Source organism: Pelophylax lessonae (assembly GCF_965119305.1).
Source record: "Pelophylax lessonae genome assembly, chromosome: 6".
Classification (NCBI taxonomy): Eukaryota; Metazoa; Chordata; class Amphibia; order Anura; family Ranidae; genus Pelophylax; species Pelophylax lessonae.
Window position 1 is genome coordinate 252014648 of NC_138773.1, and position 24472 is coordinate 252039119.

Here is a 24472-nt window from a genome sequence, read left to right on the forward strand (position 1 = left end):
AAGCCAAGGGTACCCCAAAACAATGGAGGAGTGTGGGGACGAAAAAATTTGGAAACCAGGCAAATCCCTGTGAACAGCCCCTATCGCCATATGAACCAGAACAGTCTCGTGGATTTCCTGTGCTGGTTGAGAAACACGAGTCTGCAAGGGTATGGAATTCGCAGTAGCAAATGTACTGTCAATAAAATAACCTGAAGATCATTTTTTGGTAATTTCACATAGTATAGCTTAAATTTTGATCTAGTAAGTTGTCCAATATCTGGATAATTCTTTATAATAACTCTTCGTTATGCTCTAATCCCTCATAACTGGAAGAATCAAATACTGTATACAGTATCTCACAAAAGTGAGTACACCTCTCACATTTTTTGTAAATATTTTATTATATCTTTTCATGTGACAACACTGAAGAAATGACACTTTGCTGCAATGAAAAGTAGTGAGTGTACAGCTTGTAAATTTGCTGTCCCCTCAAAATAACTCAACACACAGCCATTATTGTCTAAACTGCTGGCAACAAAAGTGAGTACACCCCTATATGAAAATGTCCAAATTGGGCCCAAAGTGTCAATATTTTGTGTGGCCACCATTATTTTCCAACACTGCCTCAACCCTCTTGGGCACAGAGTTCACCAGAGCTTTACAGTTTGCCACTGGAGTCCTCTTCCACTCCTCTATGATGACATCACGGAGCTGGTGGATGTTAGAGACCTTGCTCTCCTCCACCTTCTGTTTGGGGATGCCCCACAGATGCTCAATAGGGTTTAGGTCTGAAGACATGCTTGGTCAGTCCATCACCTTTACCCTCAGCTTCTTTAGCAAGGCAGTGGTCGTCTTGGAGGTGTGTTTGGGGTCCTTATGTTGCAATATTGCCCTGCGGCCCAGTCTCTGAAGGGAGGGGATCATTCTCTGCTTCAGTATGTCACAGTATATGTTGACATTCATGGTTCCCTCAATGAACTGTAGCCCCCAGTGTTGGCAGCACTCATGCAGCCCCAGACCATGACAATCCCACCACCACACTTGTCTTTGTACGCCTCACCTGGTTGCCGCCACACACGCTTGACACCATCTGAACCAAATAAATTTATCTTGGTCTAATCAGACCACAGGACATGGTTCCATTAATGCATTTCCTTAGTTTGCTTTCTCTTCAGTAAACTGTTTGCGGGCTTTCTTGTGCATCATCTTTAGAAGAAGCTTTCTTCTGGGATGACATTCATGTAGACCAATTTGATGCAGTGTGCGCGTGTGGTGTGAGCACTGACAGGCTGACCCCTAACCCCTTCAACCTCTGCAGCAATGCTGGCAGCACTTATACGTTTATTTCCCAAAGACAACCTCTCTATATGAAACTGAGCACGTGCACTCAACTTCTTTGTTCAACCATGGCGAGGCCTGTTCTGAGTGGAACCTGTCCTGGTAAACCGTTGTATGGTCTTGGCCACCGTGCTGCAGCTCAGTTTCAGAGTCTTGGCAATCTTCTTAAAGCCTAGGCCATCTTTATGTAGAGCAACAATTCTTTTTTTCAGATGCTCAGAGAGTTCTTTGCAATGAGGTGCCATGTTGAACTTCCAGTGACCAGTATGAGAGAGTGAGAGCGATAACACCAAATTTAACACACCTGCTCCCCATTCACACCTAAGACTTTGTAACAGTACCGGGTCACATGGCACCGGGGAGGAAAAATGGCTAATTGGGCCAGATTTAGACATTTTCACTTAGGGGTGTACTCACTTTTGTTGCCAGTGGTTTAGATATTAATGGCTGTGTGTTGAGTTATTTTGAGGGGACAGCAACTTTAAACTGTTATGCAAGCTGTACACTCACAACTTTACATTGTAGCAAAGTGTAATTTCTTCAGAGTTGTCACATGAAAACATATAATAAAATATTTAAAAAAATGTGAGGGGTGTACTCACTTTTGTGAGATACTGTATATAATACACACAGTATATATATATATATATATATATATATATATATATATATATATATATATATATATATATAGACACACACACGCTGCTCAAAAAAAATAAAGGAACACTTTGAAAACACATCAGATCTCAATGGGGAAAAATATCAAGCTGGATATCTAAACTGATATGGACTGGGTGATGTGTTAGTAACGAAAGGATGCCACATCGTTTGACAGAAATGAAAATGATCAACCTACAGAGGGCTGAATTCAAAGACACCCCGAAAATCAAAGTGAAAATATAATACAGCAGGCTAGTCCATTTTGCTGTAATTTCATTGTGGCAACTCAAAATGGTAATCAGTAGTTTCTATGGCTCCCACATGCTTGTGTGCATGCCTGACAACGTCAGGGCATGCGCCTAATGAGAGGATGGATGGTGTCCTGGGGTATTTTCTCCCAGATCTGGACCAGGGCATCACTGAGCTCCTGAACAGACTGAGGTGCAACCTGGCATCATCGTATGGACCGAAACATAATGTCCCAGCGGTGTTCTATTGGATTTAGGTCAGGCGAGCGTGGGGGCCATTCAATGGTATCAATTCCGTCATTCTCGATGAACTGGCTGCATACTCTCATCTTATAAGGCCGCACATGGTCGTGCATCAGGAGGAACTGGTCAATTATGGTTTTCAATTGCAAATGCAAATCGAGCTCCATGGTGCCGGGCAGTAAGCACAGGGCCTACTAGAGGACGTAGGGCCCTCACCCCACCCTCATGAAGTCTGTTTCTGATTGTTTGGTCAGAGACATTGGCCTGCTGAAGTTAATTTTGTAGGGCTCTGGCAGTGCTCATCCTGTTTCTCCTAGCACAAAGGAGCAGATACCGGTTCTGCTGATGGGTTAAGGACCTTATTTGGCCCTGTCCAGCTCTCCCAGAGTAACTGCCTGTCTCCTGGAATCTCCTTCATGCCATTGAGACTGTGCTGGGAGACACAGCAAACCTTCTGGAAATGGCATGTATTGATGTACCATCCTGGAGGAGTTGGACTGCCTGTGCAACCTCTATACAGTTCAAGTATTGCTTCATGCTGCCAGTAGTGACACTGACCCTAGCCAAATGCAAAACTAGTGAAAAAAAGTCAGAAAAAATGAGTAGGGAAAAAAAATTCCTGTTTTGGGGGTTGTCTCATTGTTGCCAATCTAGTGCACCTGTTGTTAATTTCATTAACAGCAAAGCAGCTGCAACTTATTAACAAACCCCCTCCGCTACTTAACTGACCAGATTCATATCCCAGGTGTCTAGTTGACTTGATGTTATATTCTGATTAAAAAGTGTCCCTTTATTTTTTTTTGAGAAGTATATATACACAAACCACGTATATATACAGTAAATGTAATAAGTAAAAACACTAAAGATTACAGATCCAGGGAATATGAGATAGCCATTTGGAATCAGAAGGATTTTTTTACCTGTTTGAGCAAATTGGACTAGGCTTTATAGTGTTTTTTTTTTTTTTTTTTTTTTGCATTATTCTGGAATAATTATGGCTTTAGGGTTCTGTATATGCAGATTTCTAAACTATTTTCATATAAATTATTTCGATTTGTAGAACGCAATTGACTTGTGTCTTTTTTATCCTAACTATGTAATGTCCTTCCTAGAAGATGCAGTTTTACTTATGATGAAATACTAGTATAATAAAAGTAGAAATTTTGCCCATATTAACCATTACAGAGCCTTAGAAAAGTATTTTATACCCCTTTGAAATTTTCCACTTTTTTTCATGTTACAACCAAAAACGTAAATGTATTTTATGTGATAAACCAACACAAAGTGGCACATATTTGTGAAGTGGAGAGAAAATTATAAATGGTTTTCAATTTTTTTTTCAAATAAACATCTGAAAAATGTGGCATGCATTTGTATTCAGCCCCCTGAGTCAATACATTGTAGAACCACCTTTCACTGCACTTACAGCTGCAAGTCTTTTGGGTATGTCTCTACCAGCGTCTGTCAGATTGGATAGAGAGCGTCTGTGAATATCAATTTTCAAGTCTTGACACAGATTCTCAATTGGATTTAGGTCTGGACTTTGACTGGGCCATTCTAACCCATGAATATGCTTTGATCTAAACCAATCCATTGTAGCTCTGGCTGTAAGTTTAGGGTCGTTCTGCTGGGAGGTGAACCTCCGCCCCAGTCTCAAGCCTTTTGCAGACTCAAATAGGTTTTCCTCCAAGAATGCCCTGTTTTTGGCTCCATCCATTTCCCATCAAATCTGACCAGCTTCCCTGACCCTGCTGAAGAAAAGCATCCCCACAATATGATGCTTCCACCGTGTTTCATGGTGATGGTGGGTTCAGGGTGATGTGCAGTGTTAGTTTTCCGCCAGGGGACTGTATACAAATGCACACCACAATTTTAAGATATTTATTTGTGTAAAATTTTGAAAACCATTTATCATTTCCCTTTCAATTCACAATTATGTGCCACTTTGTGTCGGCTTATCACATAAAATCCCAATAAAATACATTTGCGTTTTTGGTTGTAACACGACAAAATGTGGAAAATTTCAAGAGGTATAAATACTTTTTCACGGCACTATATATTATATATATTTTTTTTTACATTTTCTAACTTACTGCAGAAAGAAATGGAAATGAAGCGGAACTAAATCCTCTTATCCTTTTCAGCCAAGGAAGTTGCCATTTTAGACCCTGTTTGATCTGCAACTGCCACAGTGCTTCACATGTGATCAGATCTGACACCAGGCACTTAAAGGTTTCACAGATTGGTTGACAGCACAAGCAATTGTGGCAGTTAGTATTCCCGGCATTTCGTTTCCGTTAAATCTTTGAGTTTAATTCCGCTTTAACTGAACAGGATGGGTTCCGTGCTACGGTAGGGGGAAGAAGGCTGCAACCTCCCTCAAATATAACCAAAGGTTATATAGGTAAGTGTGAAAAAGGGGGGGGTAGAGAAATGGCACTGCCTAGGAGGGGATGAATAGGAGGTAAGCAACTAAGGGTGGATAAAGTGCTGGAGTGATATTGAAAATAAATAAATATCAAGGCAATAATAAAACATAACAATGCAAAGTATCACAGCTTAATAATAAACAGATGAATAAATGGCGTCAAAGATATAAAGTGACTAGTGCTAATAAGGTGCAGTGGTCTGGGCAACCAGAGAGTGGACACAGTGATGGTGATAAAGTGACAAAACTTGCACAGAATAAAAATGTATCTTAAATAATAAAGATGGACTGGATCAAAAAATCAATATAACATAAAGTGACTTAGTGCCAAGAAGGTGCTGAGGACATCTTATGACGAAAAGCGTACGGCGCCGTCACGTCACTTCCTGTTCTGGACTGCCTAGATCACTGCACCTTATTAGCACTAGTCACTATATATCTTTGACGCCATTTTTTCATTGGTTTATTATTAAGCTGTGATACCTCGCAATGTTAATTCCGCTTTATGCTGTTATCAAGGTACAGTAGAGACAATCTCATGTGTGCTTATGTGATCTGTTTTTTTTTTTCTATAATGATGGCTGTAGATATACAGTCAAAATTATATATATATATATATATATATATATATATATTTATTTTTATTTGTAGCATTGTCTATTTTTTTTTTTAATTACACCACCAGGGCATGTCTGTTATCTAAAAAGTTGAATGTGTTAAAAAGGTCTGTTTTTTCCAATCCTGGAAAGTTGGACAGCAAGTAGGCAAATACATTGATTTCTTAAACAACAGTACCTGTCAGGAATTCCATGGCAGACCACATTGTTCACTGAAGTACACACTGACTTGGGGAACCCTCCATAGCTTAATGGGGATGGATAAGCGTTCCGACTGATAATGTTCTTATGTACAAATGCATCTATTTCCTCTGTTGTCATGCCAACCTGGAGCAGAGAGGAAACGATAGACATATACTATAACTTGTGTCAAGGTATAATCTGCTAGGTGCACACAAAAATAGGTACAGCTGTATGCTGTAAATAGGTAATCACAGTTGCAAGCATTATGATTATACAAAAACAAAACAAATGTTGCTATATTAAACCAACTCATTTGTAGCCAAGGGACATCCAATAAATTCTGGTATTATTTTTGGACTTCAAGCCTGGAACATTATTCCAGTAAGTAGCAGAATTATATCCCAATTAGAAATACAACACATTTTAACATGGTTTTGTTTTCTTAAAGCTAAATTTCAGCTAGATAAAAAAAAACAGCAATCAATGCAGTTCGGTAATTATTAAAATAGCCAAAAGGGAAAAGGAGAACCCCAAGTCCTCAATCAAGGAGCCTGGAGTAGGGAAATCTGTGGTGTGTCATATAATACACAAAAAAGTCAATATATAAAATGTTACAAAATCTTTATTAGTGTATAATATATACAAATCCTGATAAAAAAAACTGATATAAATATATGATATACTGTAGGTATGTAGATTACACAAATGTAGAGCCTAGTGGACGAATGCTTTTTGCATAAATCCAGTACTTCTTCAGGATTCACAAGTTACCTATATAAAAAAATATGGGTACAGTGTCTACAATGAAAAACACAATAATTACAAAGTTGTAAATTACATTATTAAATTTATGCCTTAAAGTTACACTTGTGGAGACAGTGTGAGCCCAAAGTGGAGACAAGGGGAAAAAAATATTTAAACATATTTTTTTCTCCTTCGCTTTTCTCCACTTTGGGTTTCAGGCTCCTTGATTGGGGACTTGGGATTCTTTTTTTCCCTTTTGGTTATTACGATATAATGGGGCAGTGTTTCTCAACTCCAGTCCTCAGGGCACACTAACAGGCAATATTTTAAGTATTCAGTAAAATCCCACGAGCAACCAGGATGAGATAAATTGCTGCAAGCACTCCACTATCTCACAAGTGCAATCACAATATATATAAAAATGCTACGCAATTAATAGTGAACCAACAAGTGATCAAATGCAAATGTGAATCAATAAATTAATAATTATCATAAAAGTGAAGAAATTATGATAAAATAAAATACCATTGTGTGGAATAATCACGAATAAGTAAATAAATAAATAAAAATAATAAATAAAAATTAAATTAATGTAGACACACATGTATAAAAGTCAGTTTTGTGCAAATAAGTCCCAATATAAAAGGTGTTGCTACTTAAAATTCAATTCTTCAAAAGTGCCAGTGTCTACACTAATTTAATTTTTATTTATTATTTTTATTTACTTATTTGTGATTATTCCACACAATGGTATTTTATTTTATCATAACGTCTTCACTTTTATGATAATTATTAATTTATTGATTCACATTTGCATTTGATCACTTGCTGGTTCACTATTAATTGCGCTGCATTTTTAGATATAATATTTTAAGTATCACCTTGGGGAGATGCAGACTAGAATACTGCAGTCACTGTGCAGCAAATTATATCACCTGTAATGTATTTCAGTTTTCTTGCAAACCTGGCCTGTTAGTGTGCCCTGAGGACCGGAGTTGAGAAACACTGTAATGGGGGATAGTGTCAGGATTCTTTTTATTTGGGTGTGACACTGTCTCTCCCCCTACATAAATATTTATATATTTAGTAAATCGTGTTTGTAATGTGAATATCTGAATTTGTTTTGATATTAACCTTCTGTAAAGCCCTTACAGCACCACTCAGACTGGGAGAAGCATGTATTAGCTGTAGGACCCAGTTAGGCTCTGCTGCACACATGTGCTGGTAAGGAACAGAGAGCAGAGTGAGCAGAGAGATGACCACATGATTGTGCTGCTGGTAATTCTCTGTCCAATCATAGGGTTGTGGTGGGGTTGACTCAGTGTTCTTTATCAAGCTGTGCTGTTGCTGTCAGAGGTTGTGACATTGGATATGCTGTCTGGCCGCAGGTTACCTGGATCACAAGAGCGGCTGCAGAGCATTACAAATCTTTTGGCAGGTAGAATTGTTCCAATAGAAGTATTTTAACTACTTATTTTAGCGGTTACCAGAATTTCAGCTTTAATGGGCTCATGCTGATTCTGAACACATTACAACCATGGGTACACATGCCATTCCAGAGATCATTCATCTCCGATCTCTTGGCTGAGCACAAGCGTCAACACACACACTGATACTTTGCTCAGGGACTGGACAAATTTCACTTGCATTCAGCCTAAAGAATAAATTAATACTGACATCTGTGTTTACAGTGCAAAACACTGAGCTCTGGGTTTAGGTATCCATTCTCTGGTCAGGATTGGGTGAATGGGCAAGAACTCAGAGGCATCCACTGCCAATGACACTTTAAAATGATGTTAAAGGGTAACTCCACTTTTGTGGCAAAAAATAAATAAATTTATATTTTTATATATATATATATATATATATATATATATATATATATATACATATATATATATATATATACACACACACACACACAGACATCTCAAAAAAATTGAATATCCTCAAAAAGTTAATTTATTTCAGTAATTCAGTTTCAAAGAGTGAAACTCATGTTATATAGAGTAATATATTTCAAAAATGTATTTCTTTTAATTTTGATGATTATGGCTTACAGTTAATGAAAACCCAAAATTCAGTATCTCAGAAATTATAATATTGTGAAAAAGTTAAATACTGTAAACTCATGGTGTCGCACTCTAATCAGCTAATTAACTCAAAACACCTGTAAAAGGTTTCATGAGCCTTTAAATGGTCTCTCAGTCTGGTTCAGTAGGTTACACAATCATGGGAAAGACTGCTGACTTGACAGTTGACCAGAAGACAGTCAATGACACCCTCCACATGGAGGGTAAAGCCCCGTACACACGTACCGATTGTCGGCCGTAAATGTTCGGCCAACGTCCAATCGGCCGATTGTCGGCTTGTTAGTATGATGGTTCTGACAACCGACTGCGACTTTTTGGCCAAACAAAATCAGGTCTGCATGCTATAAAATTTTTGTTGGCCAACAACAGAACGGCCGATTGTTCGTCAGTCAGTACAGATTTCGGCCGACAAACATCAGATGAGCAAGACTGGGCATGCTCAGAGAAGGAAAAACACACGAAAAGTAGACCAGAACATGACATCACTTCTGCAGTTGGTTGTTGTTGGCTGACAAAATTCGTGTGCTGTCTAGAGCACATTTCAACCAACACAACAACACTGGACAAAAGACGGCCGATTGTTCGGCCGACAATCGGTGCGTGTGTACGGGGCTTTAGTCACAAAAGATCATTGCTAAAGAAGCTGGCTGTTCACAGAGTGTTGTATCCAAGCATATTAATGTAAAGTTGAGTGAAAATTCTAGAGCACTTCATGCTTCCCTCTGCTGACCAGTTTAATGGAGATGATGATTTAATTTTCCAGCAGGACTTGGCACCTGCCCACACTGCCAAAAGTACCATTACCTGGTTTATTGATCATGGGATCACTGTGCTTGATTGGCCAGCAAACTTAGAATCTGTGGGATATTGTCAAGAGAAAGATGAGACACCAAACTCAACAATGTAGATGAACTGAAGGCCGCTATCAAAGGAACCTTGGCTTCCATAACACTTCAGCAGTACCAAGGGCTGACCGCCCCATGCCACAGCGCGTTGATGCAGTAAGTCATGAAAAAGAAGCCCAGACCAAGTATTGAGTGCATACTATACCATACATGGACATAATTTTCAGTAAGCCAACATTTCTGTATTAAAAATCCTTTTTTTATTTTATAGGTAATATTCTGAGATACTTAATTTTGGGTTTTCACTAGCTATAAGCCATAAACATCAAAATTAAAAATAAAGAAATGCTTGAAATATACAAAATTACTCTGTGTAATGAATCTATATAAATATATGAGTTTTACTTTTTGAATAGAATTACTGAAATAAATGAACTTTTTGATGATATTCACATTTTTGGAGATGCAACTGTATAGCGTGTGCAATTGCAACACAAGTCATATTGTAATTAAATGTTATTAAAAATTACCTTTCCTTTTCAATCTGCATCCCAATAATTTTCTGTAAATGCAATACAATATGGCAGCCTGGAGGTGTACACAGATGGTGTACAGAATGCTACCAGAAATGTAATAACCTACTTGTGTGATTGGCTTGCTGATTTTCCCAGAAGTCTGCACTAAGATACAAGTCAGGTTTTGGGCATCCCATGCAACTAAAATGTTGTTTTTGGTGAGATACCCACAAAGGGAAATGGCATCTAAAGGGATGCAGGCCCCGCCGCTTTCCCCATTAGAGCTCTGCAGGTGCAGCAGCTGATTGATAGCTATAAAATCATGTCCATACAGATTCACTCTGCACAAATAGGTTTTTCTACAGAATAAGAAAGGGCAGGAATTTGCAATAAAGTTTATTGAAATCATTAGGCTGTTCTAAATAAAAGTGTGAGAATTGTTTTTCTCATCAAGAGTGGAGTTACTCTTTAAAGGTGTAAAATTTTATGGCTTTGTTTGTAAGGGGGTAAGGAGACTAATACAAGAATGCATATATTATGTATGGAGGGTACCAAAATAGATGTAGCTATAGTAATTCTGGTCATCCATATGGGTCCAAATCATGCAAATTTGTATAGCCACACATTTTTAGATAGTAACTTAATTTTAATAAAATATGAAAGGAAGAAAAGAGCATGTTCTTTTTTCCATATACAAAAATATAGTATATTTAAATTATTCAGCCATTTAATAGTTCAAAAATTTTAATGTGTGGAAAATTGAATGAAATAAGCATTCTTGGTTTTGTGGTAGTAAAGGTTTTTTCTTCAAAAAGCTGTTTCAGGTATTAACTACAAAGTATTTCAAGATGTGAGCAATTAGGGGAACCCTTGTCCTCTACTTTAACAAAAACATAGAACACAACATCTAAAATTTATGTCATTTATGTTGATATTTGGTTATTGGCAGTCCAATCACCCTTCAGGAATTATCTACTAATTTGATAATTATAATTAGAATAAAGTAATAATTTATTTGAAATAAAATGTCCATTTGAACTTTGATAAATTGGTAATTTTAAAGCTGGTTTCCAAGCAAACAGTTTTTGACTTTTGTACAGAACACCTCTAGGTAACTTTATTGCATTGCATTTTAAAAAAATACAACAGCTGCAGATTGAAAAGGAAATTTATTTTTCATAACATTCAATTACAAAATGACTTGTGTTGCTATTATATATGCTATATTATTTTTTCTTAGAAGGTGTACTAAACACACCCTGGAAAGAAAATTTCCTGTTTGTGTGATTGGCTCACCGATTTTTCCAAAAGTGCACTAAGATACAAGTTAGATTTCAGGCATCCCCTGCAACAAAAATGGCTTTTTGGTGAGATACTCCCAATAGGAACACGTCTAAAGGGATGCAGGCCTAACAGATTTCCTTATTAGTGCCCTGCAGCTGCTGCAGCTGATTGATATATATGAAACCACTCCCATTAGACTCATTCAGCACAGAGGAACAAACAATGATTTCTTGTGGACAACAAAAGGTAGGAATCTACAACAAAGTTTGTTAAAATCCTTGCAATGATTTTTTTCTCAACAAAAGTGGAGTTACACTTTAAATACACATTTGAAATACATACTGTATATAAAGAACTGTTTTACCTGCCAAATTACTGGGACTTGTGGTTCAGGCAACCATATCAGCCAGGTCAGAGAACTTACTTTTCTCTGCAAATCTTAAGAAATACAGTTTGGTTAAGGACCCAACAGCAGCCTGCTGATTGGACAATGAAGGTGCAGGAGAAAACTGATGAGTTCATCCCTATGCTCCCCTTTCGGGTCTAAGTTTTATACTGACAGCACTGCACAAAACTGGCTCAGAATGCTGCCAGTTCTTCTCACAGCTGAGATGATTGCAGGAAACTAAAATAAAGACATATTCCGATGCCATGTTTAGTTAAAAATGAATGTAAATGTTTTTAATGTATACATATCTAGTTTAAACTATGTTTTTATTTCTGCCTGAAGTTCTTTAACATTCCAGTGAAAAGGAGACATGTTTATCTTACTATTTCAAGCATTGGGTGATACGCTCTTTGCTTCCATTACCTTTAAGATTTTTCCAGTCATAAGTAAAATGTGACGAGCTAGTTGACAAGCCCGACGAAGCCCTTCAATCTGATCTTCGTCCTTAATTTCAATGAAGTCTCCCCATTCAGGCACAATGCCTGTCGTCACATAGTCTGGCTTCATTATGTGCTTCAAGGAAAAGGATTGGAAAGGAAGATCACAAAAAAGGCACAACAATGGGATCATTTTCTCAGACAGTCCCCCTACTTCATGGCAACTTGCCCTTTAAGTACGAGCGGTGACCTTCATGAGCCACCAAGCAAACCCCCAAGGCTTCTTCAGTGTTCCTTCCACTGCCCTTTTGAACTTAACATTGCCTGATACAAGCAGCTTATACAGCATGTGAACTACAAACTGACGCACAAGCAAAATACATAGCACCGAAAATTTCCAAGAAACATATTTCTCCAATGTAACCAAACAGAGGATTCCCAAATTTCTCAACTGTGATACCTGAGTGTTTATTCTTTCACATTAAACTGTCAGGAGTGCTGCAGATAACAGAAACACGGTTATTGGAATAATTTGAGTAATGAGTCTGAATTGAGAAATTGGTTATTACAGTCTGTCATTTTTGATGAAATGTAGTATGACTTTACTTTCCATTGCTTTCTCATTTTTAGAATGTTGTCATCACAGAAAATACTCAGAGAACCTTCCCTTTTTCTGGTTGGGTAAATGGAAAAGATCTCACCCTGTCTTTTTTCTGTAATGTACAGGTCTCAGTGGTCAGATGTTGTGTTCTAACACTACTGTCATTTTGTAGCAACCAAAAAAAAATTAAAGCTGTGAAAGAATAGATTTTTTTTTCCTTTTTACCAGACCTTGCAGAAAATTATCAAGGAACTGGATGTAGGGGAGTATAGCAAAGTGATCACATACCACACAACCAAGTCACCGATCCTGTTTTAAAAAGGAAGAATTTCTATCTGTGAGGACGCCAGTTTTGGAGAAACGCGTGGGGCGGAGTGCTTGTGTGATGTCATTGCGGCCGGTGGGTCGTGAAACACCGTGGTCGGAGTGATTTACATTGATGCCCTTTGTATACTACCTAAATTTGATTGCAGATTTCTTTTTTTAATAAAGATCATGGCTTTATTGCATTATGAGGTTTTCCCTGCTTATATTTTGCACGTTTGTGTGGAGATTGAGCGTCTGATACCATAAAGGCCAGTTCTCATAGACCACTGTGGTCTACTGAGGAAATCTATCATCATGATTTGGCTGTCTATGGGAGCTACTTTTCTGGAGATGGAGTTTATGCAATCTTGATCCCTGTAATTCGGCATCAACACTGTTTGGTAAGCTGCCATCTATTTTTTTTTTTTTTTTTTTTGAAGGAGAACATTTTAGCACTCAAACACTGTAAAAAGGGATCTCTACAGCACTGAACACTTTATTTACCATCAACTGTACAATGGTTTTGTATTACAATAGGGGCTTTTCTGTGGCTTTTTTATTTTTTAAGAGTCACTGCATTGCATGGATTCATATAGTTTGGACTTTATTCACCTATTGCTATTTTGCACCACTGTATTTGTTCGTACATTTTGAACTTTATAGAAATGAAGAAAATGGGAGAAGGCAACTTTCAAGGTGGTTTTATGGGAGGGGCAGTCCTTTATGTAGTTCTTCTGCCTTCTATCGTTGGGGCCCTTTAATAAGCATTGGGGCACTTAATGCCAGTTTCGCTAAACCAACATGCAGCAATGGTATAGTATAGGTGCAGTTTACCTAAAGTAGAGCTTCACCCAAAAGAGGAAGTCCTACTTTAAGGCCTCCTTCCCTGCTCCTGTTTAGGAAATGGCACTTTTGGGAACGGGTATTTTGACAAGTACCCGCTCCCACTTATGCAAAAGTTCTCCTGCCCCCTCGCAGTCTTCTGGGACACTTCACAGGTCCCAGAAGACTGCAGAACCATACATGTATGCACAGTGGGAACCCGGCCATGAAGCAGCAAGCTGTCAGAAGACGGGAGGTGAAAATGGTTGCAGTGAACACAGCACTAGGTCATGAGACAGGTGAGTGGCTGTTTTTTAAAAGTCAGCAGATACAATTTTTGAAGTTGCTGACTTAATTTTTACACAGGAGACTGGAGTACCTTTTTATTGTCCTGCCTCCAGTGATTCAGTCCCTGCTAGCAGTGTGAACAATGGGCAATTCACCAGTCTGCGTGGTGCGGCTGTGAACTCTCGCTGTAGAAAGGAGGGACCCTCAGTAGCTCCACAGAATGCCTCTGGAGATTCAGCCTTGGGAAGTCGAGGGTAAGAGGATGCTCTGGTCTCCCTGCGACAATGGCGCAGATGCTATTGCTGCTGTCTGTGCTACACTGGCTCGGGAGACCTGCCTCTCCTTCTCAATATTTCTGTAGTCAAGCACCTGGCTACATGTGTACCGAGAGAAAGAGGAGGAAGCCACAGAAAGATCTTGCAGGGCGGGAGGCTTGAAGAGGGCAGACATCTTTGCGGTGTGTGTGCCTGTACTCACACAAGAGAGAGAGAGAGCCACTGAGGACCTGTATGAGGACTGGATTCCTGAGGATATAGCCATAGGGACTGCCAAAAATGCACCATCATACAGATTGGGCACCAGCATTAACCAACCTAAATTTGCAAATTAGGTACCAGGCACTTTACAGCCATCTTCAGGGGTACCCCTTTTCGGAATGTGTACACTGACTCTTAGGGGTGTATGTGCAGAGTGCTCTTTTGATCATAGGTGCAGAGAGTGAATGTGAGAGACTTCTTTTATTGCTATTCGTATAATTTCACTGTTTATGCAGTTCTTTATTAGTGCTGTGTATCAGGTTACCTTGATTTAGTATTATTGTGGTTAGGTTAATGGCCATACTATAGCCTAATACTCAGGTCAGTTACTTTACTGTTTATTAATGTTGGTGCATTGCTATTTATTTTGTCCTTCTTTACAATATACGTACTTAATTTGCGATCCAAAAGCCTGGTGTTTATTTTCCATAGGCCAATATAGTTGGTAATATTCTAATACCTGAGCGAATATAGGTCTTTGCAGTACACTATCATGTAACCAGGTGCGTCACAGGGGATGACATGCTTCACAGAGTCATGGCAGAGAGCAGAGGACCCATCATACCAAGTGGCTCCTTCGGGGGTGAGCACTACATTCATTATTAATCAAGTGTAGCCTCAATTACAATACATACATTTGTTGCTATACAATAAATTAACTAGGTCATAATCGCTGTGAGGGTCTGTCAATAGTGATAAACAGAGAATTCCTGAAAGAAGTTCCACTCTGGATGTCAGAGGTCACCTGCAGTCTGACAGTTGCTGGCCTTTTCACTGCCTGACCTTGCACACTGTTTAAAGTGCTCTGATTGCAAAGTGTGTAACGCAAGTCAGAAGACAGGCAGCAGCTTTCAGATTTTTAGCGACCTCTTACCTCCTGATGCTCCATCTAATGTGTCAGGCTCTGACAAAGCAAGGACACCAATACCGAAGAAATGTACATTTTTCATAAGTAAGCCTGCATAAACACAATTAAACACTGATTATTCAGTATAAGCCCAATCAGCATTGGTTCTTTATAAACAGAGGGGGTTCAGTAAAGTACAGAAATTAGATGTTTTTATTGAAACTTAATTTCTTCACAGAGTACTATTGAGTAGCATTACTTTATTATATAGGTTACGGACCTTAGTGTTTTTCCTGTTACAGGTCCAGTAGGTTGAATTGTGCAAGTTTTTCTTTAAATCTTTAAAGTGTTACTAAAACCACAACCACTGTATATGCAGTAAAGAATCTTGTTATACTCACTGTGGCACCTAAGGGGTTAATCCTCTGCATTGTGTTAAAAGGCTGTTTGATCCTGCCTTCTCTAATCCTCCCCCTCCTTCCACTGACTCCTAATAATTTCCTGATAACACAGAGTCTATGGATTCAGGCTGCACATGCTCAGTTTGGTGTGTACTGCTAGAGAGGTTTTTTTTTTTCTTGGGAGGATTGGGCACAGGCCCAATCAGCACTGTCCAGGCAAAGGGTCAGGGTTCTTGCAGTCTCATAGGTCAATAAGAAAACTCCTTCTACAAGCTTTAACTAGTGCTTGGCTGGACACGGCTAAAAGCTTGTTACAGTATTTGGCAGCATTTTATGTCATTTTGCGTTTTTACAGCTCAACAGCCTCTGTTCCTGGATGCACAGGCTGTCAATTTTTTCTACTGACCCTAAACGCTTATGCGTGCATGGACACAATGGCTAACAACCATTTGAGGCAGAGAGAAAAAACGTCATACGCCCCTAACAGCAGCTGTACAAACGTCCTGTGTGCATGAGCCCTTAGTAATGAGAAAAAGCGTGGAGTAAACATTGCAGCGTCTAGAGAGGGGTATTAACTCTGCAATAAATAGGGCCCTTAGTGCCCATTCCTCCCTGCCCAGGTTGTAGTTAGGCTCATATGTAATGTGGCTAATTGCATGTACAGTTCCCCTAAAAGTTACTGTGACTGGATTTAATGTTCTTATCAGGATCCATTATAAAAGATCAGAGAGAAATAATATGTGCAGTATCTCAAAAAAAGTAAGCACACACACACAGTATAACACAAAAGGGAGTACACCCCTCACAATTTTGTAAATATTTTATTCTATCTTTTTTATGTGACAACACTGAAGAAATTACACTTTACTACAATGTAAGGTAATGAGTGCACAGCTTGTATAACAGTGTACATTTACTGTCCACTCTAAACAACTCACCGCTAGTGATGGACGAACATCGGCCGGGGCGGTTCGAACGCCAGCCGCAAATTTTCTCAAAAGTCCGCGAACCGCGAGTGCGCGGTGGGCCCCAATGACTTTAATGGGAGGCGAACTTTGAAAACCTTTAGGTCATATTTGCAGCCACAAAAGACGTACTAGCTGTGCACAAATAGTCTCAGCACATGGACAATGTCATAACAGAAGTATTGCAATTAAAAATGTTGCCCTAAATGTTTTTTTTTTTTTTACAGCAAAAAATATATATATTTTTTTTCATAAATCAGCCAGAACTGACAGCAGCCAGTAAATACATTGTCTAATACATATAGGATCCATTCACACATCTGTGACAACCACAGGATACCTGCCCCTATAGTAAAGAGACTGTAATAGACCCAAAACGACATTGGAGCATTTTAAATTACTTTTGTGGACATTGAAAAAGCGATTTGTGTGTGACTGCAGCCGATCTCTAACTGCCCCTACAGCAACCACAGGATACCTGCCCCTATAGTAAAGAGACTGTAATAGACCCTATAACGACATTGGAGAATTTTAAATGACTTTTGTGGACATTGACAAAGCGATTTCTGTGTGACTGCAGCCGATCTCTAACTGCCCCTAAAGCAACCACAGGATACCTCTACCTAAGCTCAAAAGATACTAGTAGACCTATACCGAAAAATACCAGCCCTGAAAAGGACTTTTGTGGATCTTCACAGCGCTACATGTGTCTAGCAAACTCTCCCTGATGAGCACAGCAGACCTCTCCCTACACTGGCAGAAAGCGGAATGTGAAATGGCCGCCAGATCGGGTCTATTTATAGGGTAGGGGGACTGTCCATGTGCTGGAATGTTTCAATTGGCTGTCCCGTTCCACCTGACGGCTGTGTCATGGGTCAAAGTTCTTCTGAATGAAAAAGAAAATGGCGGCGCGAACATCGGCAAAAGTCTGACTTTTTGCGAATTTGCGAACAAGCAAAATTCACCGCGAACCGACCACCGGGCGAACCCCAAGGCCATCTCTACTCACCACACAGCCATTAATGTCTAAACCACTAACAACAAAAGGGAGTACACCCCTGAGTGATAATGTCCAAATTGGGCCCAAAGTGTCAATATTTTGTGTGGCCACCATTATTGTCCAGTACTGCCCTAACCCTTTTGGGCATGGAGTTCACCAGAGCTTCACAGGTTGCCACTGGAGTCCACTTTTACTGCTTCATGATGACATCACGGAGCTGGTGGATATTAGAGACCTTGCGCTCCTGCACCTTCCATTTGAGGATGCCCCACAGATGCTCAATAGGGTTTAGGTCTGGAGACATTCCTGGCCAGTCCATCACCTTTACCCTCAGCTTTTTTAGCAAGGCAGTGGTCATCTTGGAGGTGTGTTTGGGGTCGTTATTATGTTGGCATACTGCCCTGCGGCCAAGTTTCCCGAAGGGAGGAGATCATGCTCTACTTCACTATGTCACAGTAAATGTTAGCATTCATGGTTCCCTCAATAAAGTGTAGCTCCCCAGTACTGGCATCACTCATGCAGCCCCAGACCATGACCCACCATGCTTGACTGTAGGCAAGACACACTTGTCTTTGTACTCCTCACCTGGTTGCCGCCACATGTGCCTGACACCATGTGAACCAAATAAATGTGTCTTGGTCTCATCAGACTACAGGACATGGTTCCAGTAATCCATGTCCTTAGTCTGCTTGTCTTCAGCAAACTGTTTGCGGGCTTTCTTATACATCATCTTTAGAAGAGGCTTCCTTCTGGAACGACAGTCATGCAGACCAAATTGATGTAGTGTTTGGCATATGGTCTGAGCACTTACAGGCTGACCCCCACCCCTTCAAAAACAACCTCTTGATATGATGCTGAGCACTTGCACTCAACTTCCTTGGTCGACCATGGCGAGTCTGTTCTGAGTGGAAACTGTCCTGTTAAACCGCTGTACAGTCTTGGCCACCGTGCTGCAGTTCAGTTTCAGGGTCTTGGCAATCTTCTTATAGCCTAGGCTATCTTTATGTAGAGCAACAATTCTTTATTTCAGATTCTCAGAGACTTCTTTACCTTGAGGTGCCATGTTAAACTTCCAGTGACCAGTATGAGAGAGTGAGAGCAATAACACCAAATTTAACACACCTGCTCCCTATTCACACCTGAGACCTTGTAACACTAACGAGTCACATGACGCCGGGGAGGGAAAATGGCTAATTGGGCCCAATTTGGACAATTTTTCCTTAGGAGTGTACTCACTTTTGTTGCTAGCGGTTTAGACATTAATGGCTGTGCGTTGAGTTATTTTGAGGGGACAGCAAATTTACACTGGTATACAAGCTGTACACTCACTTCTTTACATTGTAGCAAAGTGTAATTTCTTCAGTGTTGTCACATGGAAAGATATAATAAAATATTTAAAATATAATAAATATTTACAAAAATATGAGGGGTGTACTCACTTTTGTGAGATACTGTATATAGGGAAAAGGGAATGGTCAGCACAAAACCAGGAAGAAATTGTAAAAACCATCCATTTTAACTAAGAAAAGCTAGTCTAGTGGATCATTTTCCTTCAATGTCCTTGAGTAAGCACGTAGACAAAGAAAACACTAGTCAGTGGCTGTTGAGGCCCAAGGACCATACTATAAATACCTATGGGGTATGTTAAGCAACGCTCTATAGAGGGGACTCAATTATTTGAGAGCGATGCATCAAATACATGATCAAATCATAACAAGATTAAGGCAGACCAAACACGGTTCAAATATTGTCCAGAGGTTCGAACCGTGTATGGGCAGGCTGAATGTACCAAGTTGATTGATCAATCAACTTGGGTACAACCAGCATGCCAGGTTTTATCTGTGATTAATCGCTAGCGGCTGCTATGATCGCTAGCAATAATCACTGTCTTCTGGCAGCGGCGGCTTCCGCCGCTCTCTACTGCTGGGAGAAGACAATGGCCCGGCAGGAGGGATTCCCACATCAACACTGCGATTTGTCGTGCAATTTGACAGTTCAAAATTGCATGACAAGTCACATCTGATTGCCGGCAATGGAACCATTCAAATTAACTCAAGTTGCAGCGACTTTGAAAAAACAGGTTCCTGCACTACTTTTTTGTGATTTCATTGCGACTTGCATTGACTTCTGTTAAATGAAGTGGCAAGCTGCAATGAAATGGCACATGAAAATCGCACTGATCTGCGGCTTTGAAATTGTACTGAAGTAGCACGATTTCAAAGCCACACTGGTATGAACCAGGGCTAAATGGGATACTGTACATTTTATTTGTAATTAAAATACATGTGAAAGTGACCAATTTTTTTTTAGCCTTGTATCTTGATGATCTGTGTCTGCTGCCTGCCCTGACCTTTGGCTTGTTCTTTATTATCTGTGTCTGCCGCTTGTCCCGACCTCTGGTAAATATCCTGGTTAATAAAGTCTGCTGCTTGCCCTGACCTCTGGCTAGTTACCTTATTAACTGTGTTTGCTGCCTGGCCTGACTTCTTGCCAGTGTCCTGGTTACAGACCATTTTGGCGTGATCCACAGTTCTCCAGTCTTACACATTTGATGAGCTCCTGACCAAAATACCTTGCGCTCTATGGTACTTAGCTGCCTGGTTGCAACTTCTGGGTTCACCATACCCTGAGTTCAAACCCTAGCTGGGGGTTCTTGCTGGATACTGGCTGGCTGGCCTTTGCGAGGTGAGAGACACATTGAAATGTTCTAGTTTTCAACATCTTTCAGTTTCTGTGTGCTCCTTTGTCCTGGAAACCTGTTCTTGGCCTACACTTCTCGAGTAAACCTATGTTTGGTACCCCAACACAGTGTGGTAAATGGGTCAACGCCAGTGAAGGCGCCACACCGACAGGTAAACTAGCTGGTACCTAAAATCAGGACAATCAATCAAAATCATGGGCTACCTGTATATTTACAGATTGCTGTAGACCTTGACCATTGCACAGGCAGTAGTTACTACAAGCATAGAGGGCTCTCTTTTTGACTGAAATGCAGTATGTGCAATGTCTAGTTTGTGCATACAGTGTCAGATATTACTTTTCTTTTCTGCTACAAAGTTCTTCCAAACAACGCATTCAGAAGCACACAAATAAACATCTATTGATATTTGCTAATACTGGGTTTTGTGCTGACGATCCCTTTTAAATAAAGAGAAACTCTCAAAGTTTGTTGTCAGTTTAATTCAATCTTTTTGAATGCTTAACATTTATGAATCTTTTTGAATGCTTAACATTTATGAATTGATATTTTATATTATGCTTTTCATTTTTTGCGTGAAAGCTTTCATTTACAAACATTTATACTATGTGATTCCATTATAATTAAACTGCAGAGCATGCTGGGCTTGCAAATTAGAAAGTCCAGGACTGACTGCTCACTTGTTTACTAACTGCCTAACTAAAACTCCATATGGGTCCAAATGAACTCACAACAGGGAGGGGGACCAGTCCTTCCTTTAATTAATTCAGTGGATTGTGAGTTGCAATTTGACCTGAATACCACAAGATAAAAACACAAAGGCAGTTTAAAATATTCATACCATATCTGCAAATTACTGCAGGAAATCTGGGGTCAACCACATCTAGAAAGCCTTCTGTTGGCCGTAAGTGGTAAAGGCAAATAACCTCATAAGCAATATTTCATAGTCACCTGAAAATTATTAGTTATTTTTCCAAAAATGTTATGTTTTTATCCGGAGCTCAACTAAAGTCAATGTACTTTTCTGTTTAGGTGAAACACAGCAAATGATTCTATCAAAAGTAATAAAGTTCAGTTTACATTTAGCCAGGCTCTTTTTCCCAACTAAACAACTTTTAATCACAATCACCCTGGAACTTTCTGATATTTGGGACCGCTGAGAGCTCACCCCTCTGGCAGGTGAATTGTGCAGCCTGCTGCCAGCAGTATCTAATGCCACATGTATTATTATCACAAGCAGGCTATTTCTTCCGTTTGGGAAGATGGGAATGGTTATGTGGGAAAAAAATGAAAAGAAAAAAACCTTATTATAGTAGCTTATGTTTTTCTTCAAAGGTAACCACATCAGTCTCAATGTAGGCTCATCAGATTCACAACAGTCCATCTAATGACGAAGGCCCAGGTTGGATATCGACCATAAAACATCTTATTTACTTAAATCATTTACTAACATTATGGCACATTTTACAAGTTGGCTGGCCACTTCCTTGGTGTTGATGCCCACCTGCTGGTGTCTGCATCATTGAAGAGATTGCCTGTAACTATCTATCTGGAGACTGATCACACCTATGCACTGATTACCTATTCTTCATAACACTGTCTGGCTGGGAGAGGAGTGTACGCAGCTCTGCTGTTCCCATTTAAATCCCAGGCTATGCCTGCGGCCCCCTGGCTGTCAGTAGATGAATGTACTTGATCAGTAGTGCAGTCAACCTTTATATTGACGGGGAAAAGAATGAGATAATAGAAATTACAGTTACCTCGGGAACTGGATGAGCTGGGGAAACTGTACCTGGCCAAACTATACTATAAGCAGTGCTTCTTTGTCTCCGCAAAAAGAAACATCTCCTTTGTTGAATGCTCAACTGCCTGTGTAAGAAGATATGATTGATTGGTGCAGAGAAAACTCTTTGACAGCCAGTCACATAACCTGCAAAGAGAGACGTGAAAAGAAAAATATCAGTTAATATATCCTTTCATTTCTCAGACATTGTCAGATTAACTGTTGAATCTGTGTTTGTCTTTAGCTGGATTTTAAGAAGAAAAAGTGAAAATGTGAACTTTTTAGTTCTTCTGAAACTACATTTGCTATACATATACTGTATTAGAAATATAAGAACATTTAGGCATAGTAAATATCCATTAAGTGAAACATGTACTGAGAGCATTATGTAGGCTGCCATTTTGCAGCTCCATCGGAAAATGCAAGTTGACTGGCTGTCTCTGGCTTCAATACTTTCGCAATAAGCATGAAGAATGCAGATCAGAAAAGTTAGAGTGAAGTCAGAACTCCTGATCCAAAGACTTGGTCTTGGTCAGTGACTAGTTCTTAATGGTACAAAAGTCATTAGATCTTAAACCACTTGCCACCAAATCACATACCTGGTACTCCATTTGACTTCAAGTGGTTCTACAGGGGTGATGCTGGTACCATCTTTTAGAGCAGTTATCAATCTTGTATTAGCAACCGGAGCAGCTAACTAGCCACTTGATTACTATTACAAGTAGCAAGAGGGGACAATTCTCCACCCCCCCCCTCCCACCGCGGCTCTCCCGTCCCACCAAGGAGACTTGAGCTACTAGCTGGCATGTTCCCCTGCTAGTCAGAGACCCTTACAAAGCCGGATTCGGCTTTGATCTGGTCTCCGCTATAGTAACCAGGATGCAACGACATTGACCCCAGATCCCTCCATAAAGAGTACTTGTCACATGCTGATTGCTGTCACACGGATGTTTATATTCCTTGGGACAGCAATAAAGATGATAACATTTTTTTTTTTTTCAAAGCAACAGTTTAAAAATAAAATAAAAATTATTTGCTAGCGCACAAAGGTGAACGCGTGCGTTAGCCCCGCACGCACGCAAATTGCAATCGTCCTACACATGCAAGGTATCACCACGAACCTCAAGTCATGGGCAGTAGGCAGTAGTTCCAGCACCAAACTTCTTCTGTAAATATAAAATGGTAACCTGTAAAGGCTTTTAAAGCGTCACCTTTGGATGGTAAAATGTACGTAATTTGATGCTATTGTGCGGGCATAAAGCAAGACATGTTTGGTAAGTATTTACTTAGAAAGACACCATCTTTTATATTTTACAAAGAAAAAACTGGTTTTCACACGGAAACAAAGTGCAAGAAAATGCCTGGCCTTCAAGTGGTTAAACCAACATTTTTATACGGGGATTATTCCAGCACCTCAGTACAGGTTTGCTTTATCTTACAGCCAGTGCACTTGGAGTGCCACATTTTCATCTTCTCTGTATAATTCCAATTTTGTATATCTTTGAACCAGTGTACTTGGAGTGCCAAATTTTCATCTTCTCTGTATTATTCCAATTTTGTATTTCTTCTGCCGAAGCAAGGGCACCAGTTTCATGAGATCTATGGGCATCGATTCCATCTTCGTGCCCATTTTACTTTGTGTAGGTATAATGAATCATGTCCTATGAATTCTTACACTTCACATGATCTCATGTATCAGGGCTAGTTTTGCTTCTTCAATATATCACAGCGGAGAAAGTAAGAATCTGCTGCCACCTGAAAGGAATGTGTACCTCTTACGTGAAATTAATGGAGAAATTATGCTTCCTCCTTGCTGTATTTTCCTAGATACAGCCTTTGGTCTGTGCGCTATTTTCGAAATTGAATTAATTGCTGCAGTAGAAGTTTATAGGGTCACCATTGTAGCGACTAATTCTAATAAGACAATAACAAGGACGGGCAGACAAGATTTAAATAAAATTCCTGGGGTTGTCCTTTAAATAATATATAGCAAGAATTGTATTTATTGTCAGGGTCAACACAGGCACAATTGTTTCTACCAGTGTTTATGCACAAGTAGCATTATTTGCTTTAATATAAAACGCTAGAGAATGCGATTGGTCAGCGAGCACACTGACATCTGAGTGTAAGCCAGTTTGCCTATCATTATGGTTTTTTGATTTTTGGAGGAAAATGAGTAACTACTCTAAATTGAGTAAACATAGGATACCCATGCAT

The 24472-nt window shown here is 39.6% G+C and overlaps 1 protein-coding gene across 3 annotated transcripts in view; it reads right to left on the reverse strand.

Annotated features, from left to right (window-relative positions):
- The window catches only part of METAP1D (methionyl aminopeptidase type 1D, mitochondrial), a 338325-nt gene that overhangs the window by 191538 nt on the left and 122315 nt on the right, over nucleotides 1-24472 (reverse strand). Inside the window, exons 2-4 of one of the 3 annotated variants that reach the window (XM_082260306.1) lie at nucleotides 22233-22402; nucleotides 11995-12144; nucleotides 5698-5846 (exon numbers count right to left, since the gene is read on the reverse strand). In XM_082260306.1, coding sequence (XP_082116432.1) covers nucleotides 5698-5846; nucleotides 11995-12144; nucleotides 22233-22402 — 469 coding nt within the window. The remainder of the gene's footprint in view (nucleotides 1-5697; nucleotides 5847-11994; nucleotides 12145-22232; nucleotides 22403-24472) is intronic. The other 2 variants (XM_082260307.1, XM_082260308.1) reach the window with 2 other exon arrangements.